General features: G+C 64.2%; 1 protein-coding gene across 1 annotated transcript; it reads left to right on the top strand.

The window, feature by feature from the left end:
- The first annotated feature begins 105 nt into the window (after positions 1 to 105).
- Positions 106 to 1853, top strand: REM1 (RAS (RAD and GEM)-like GTP-binding 1). Its single transcript, XM_010002304.1, has 3 exons — positions 106 to 288; positions 1192 to 1396; positions 1576 to 1853. The coding sequence occupies exons 1-3, from the start codon at positions 106 to 108 to the stop codon at positions 1851 to 1853; spliced, it is 666 nt and encodes a 221-aa protein (XP_010000606.1).
- Positions 1854 to 2891: the final 1038 nt, after the last annotated feature.

Genomic DNA, 2891 nt, shown 5'->3' with positions numbered 1-2891 from the left:
GAGGGGGGGTGCTGGGGGGGACCCTTCTGCTGCAGCATCACCCACCGTGGGGCTCAAAGGCGGTGGCAGGGAGGCAGCGTGTGCCCAGGCTGCGTACATGGCTCCATGATGGAAACATCTCTCGTGCAAGGCAGAGGATCCCAGGGCTGGGGTCAGGAGCGGGTGGGGGTGCCCCTGCTGACCGGGCTCTCCCGGCATCTTGCAGAGGCCGCGTACGAGCGCACACTGACCGTGGATGGCGAGGAGACCACGCTGCTGGTGATGGACTGCTGGGCACCCGAGCAGCGGGTATGGTGGGGCCAGGGGACTGGGGCTTGCCCAGGGGAAACTGCATAGGCACAGCCACTGCTTTGGGACCTCTGAGCTCCATCAAACTCCCTTGGGCACCCCTGGACATGTCCAGAGCTTGCCACACTGCCCTCGCTGCAGAATGGGGGACACATGTTGGACAAGATGGGCTGGGGTAAGGTCTCTGGCCGGATCTTTGCTCATTTTCACCACTGTGGGCAGCTGCCCACCATGTCCTTGCTGACAAGGGCTCTCATGGCAAGCACTGGAGCAGCCGTGTGGGCACAGAGTGGGCAGAAGGGGCTGTGGGGAAGGAGCGTGGTGCCAGCCAGCTTGGAAATGCATGGAAATCATTTGGGAATGGAGCTGAAGGAGCCAACCGGGTAAATCCACGTGAGATGGTGCCACCAGCCAGGACATGTGCTTTGTCAGGCAGAGCTCTGGCCTGGGAGTCAGGCATGGGGCATTCCTTCCACCTGGTGCACAGAGGCATCTCCTGGGCAGCAATGCCAGTGCCACTGTCACTGCCTCCCTCAGATCACCCCTTTGGCCTCTCCAAGCCAAGGCTCAGCATTCCTGGAGGTCCCACCAGGCCATGATCGGTCCCTGCCATTACTTGAATGAGGGTGGCTCCAGGAAGTGCAGCCTCAGCCCCACAGAGCCCAGCTGAGCCCCATTTATTGCTGATAGAGGAGAAAACTCTCAGACACCCCCCCAAAATCCAGAGCTTTTAATCTGCATTTTATTAACTGGGCCACATCTCTGCTCCCCACGACGTGGGGGCCGGTGGGGTGTGCTGGCAGGTCCCGCGGGTGCCAGGGTGCTCTGCTGTGCCCCGGCAGCTGTCAGGGCTGCCACCAGCCCCTGTGGGGCAGTGACATTTCGTTCCTCGTGGGGTGACAGGGCGAGGGGAGCTGGCGCCGCACCCAGTGCCTGCAGGTGGGGAACGCCTACGTCCTGGTCTACTCCATCACCGACCGGGGCAGCTTCGAGAGCGCCTCAGAGCTGCGCATCCAGCTGCGCCGCGCGCGGCAGGCCGAGGACATCCCCATCATCCTGGTGGGGAACAAGACGGACCTGGTGCGGTGCCGAGAGGTCTCCGTGGAAGGTGAGCAGCTGGGAACTGGGTGGTGGGGACCCCAAAGGAGGACTCTGCGCTCGGGCTTCAGGCGCGGCTGCGTCTGTGGCGTTTGTCCCCTCGTCCCTGGAGGTGCAGCCGCGTCCTGGCTCGTGGCAGCGCCCCGGGTTCCAGCGGGGCCGTGTCCCCTCCTTGCCCTTCCCTTGCAGAGGGCCGTGCCTGCGCCGCTGTGTTCGACTGCAAGTTCATCGAGACGTCGGCAGCTCTGCAGCACAACGTGGCCGAGCTGTTCGAGGGGGTGGTGCGGCAGATCCGCCTGCGCCGCGGGGGAAAGGAGCCCCACGCGCGCCCCGCGCCCGGCCACAAGCGCAAGGAAAGCCTCACCAAGAGAGCCCGGCACTTCCTCGACAGGCTGGCGGCCAGGAACAGCAGCAAAGTGGCCCTCAAAGTCCGCTCCAAGTCCTGCCATGACTTGTCCGTGCTCTGAGAGCCGCTGCCTTCTCCCCTTCCCTACGCGCACAGCCTGGGCCTCTCCTCTCTGCCAGTAGCGTGGCCAGTGGCTCCGTGGAGAGCACAGACAGGGCCGGATTGATGCTGAGGACATGGAGCCATTCTAACTGGTGCTGAAGGATACCCAGGGTGCTCTGGATCCAGCCACTTCCCCTACAGGATGGGGGGGCAAGTGGGTCCCCTGGGCTGCACCCGCGGAGCAGAGGGTGGGGCAGGAACCTGCTCTTGGTGGGATCTTGGATGCTCCTGGGGAGCTGAAGGTGAGGGATGGCCACGTCCTGGTGCAGGAGCTGGGAGCACGGCCAGTGCCACTCATGGTGCCCAGCAGGGACCATCAAGGGCACCATCACGATGTCCCATTCAGGGACATCCTGGAGCCTGGCCAGGGAGAGGAGCCAGGGGAGCACTGGCAGCACTGCCTTGTCCCCCCCGGCCTCTCTGTGCCAGGGCTTTGTACCACATCTCCCTGGCACCAGCGCTTCTCAGACTGAGGTTTTTCTGCTGTCCCTGCACTGGTGCCATGGGGAAACCCTCCATCTGCAGAATAAACCACCTCAGGGAGGTGCTTGTCCCTGCTCTGCCGTGGGGAGCCACTCAAGCCCAATTCCTTGCTCATGGCTGGAGCAGAAGACCTGCTCCAGCTCCATCTTCCAAAATATCTCTGGGCCGGGAGCGCGTTCATCCCCCTTTGACAGAAGTTTCTATTCCTAAATCAGCTGTGACAGCATCATCCCCGGTGATGGCAGAAGACCCCGACCTTCCCTGCACCTCCTGGCTCCCGGTTGGCTCCGGAAAAGCCTCTGGAAAGGTCGAAGCTCTGCTGAAATGCACGTCCCAGGCCCCGAGCACCGTGGGAGCCGCAGGGAGCAGGGCCCTGGGTGGGTCCGGTGCCCGGGAAGGGGCAGGGAGAGGCAGGAGCTGAGGCACAGCCGGGAAGGGACGTGCTTGGCTGCAGCTCCGGGAGCGACCCCGGGCACCCGGGGAGGCGACGCTGGAGCCGCGGGGGCCCTGCCGG

Source organism: Chaetura pelagica, unplaced genomic scaffold (genome assembly GCF_000747805.2).
Source record: "Chaetura pelagica isolate M959 unplaced genomic scaffold, ChaPel_1.0 scaffold1317, whole genome shotgun sequence".
Classification (NCBI taxonomy): domain Eukaryota; kingdom Metazoa; phylum Chordata; class Aves; order Apodiformes; family Apodidae; genus Chaetura; species Chaetura pelagica.
Note: the sequence above shows the minus strand (reverse complement) of the source record. Positions and strands in the feature narration are given on the sequence as shown.

Coding starts and splice junctions, on each gene's coding strand:
- REM1 (XM_010002304.1), top strand. CDS start 106: ATGATGGAAACATCTCTCGTGCAAGGCAGAGGATCCCAGGGCTGGGGT. Junction 289..1,191: donor GCTGGGCACCCGAGCAGCGG/GTATGGTGGGGC, acceptor GTGGGGTGACAG/GGCGAGGGGAGCTGGCGCCG. Junction 1,397..1,575: donor CCGAGAGGTCTCCGTGGAAG/GTGAGCAGCTGG, acceptor CTTCCCTTGCAG/AGGGCCGTGCCTGCGCCGCT.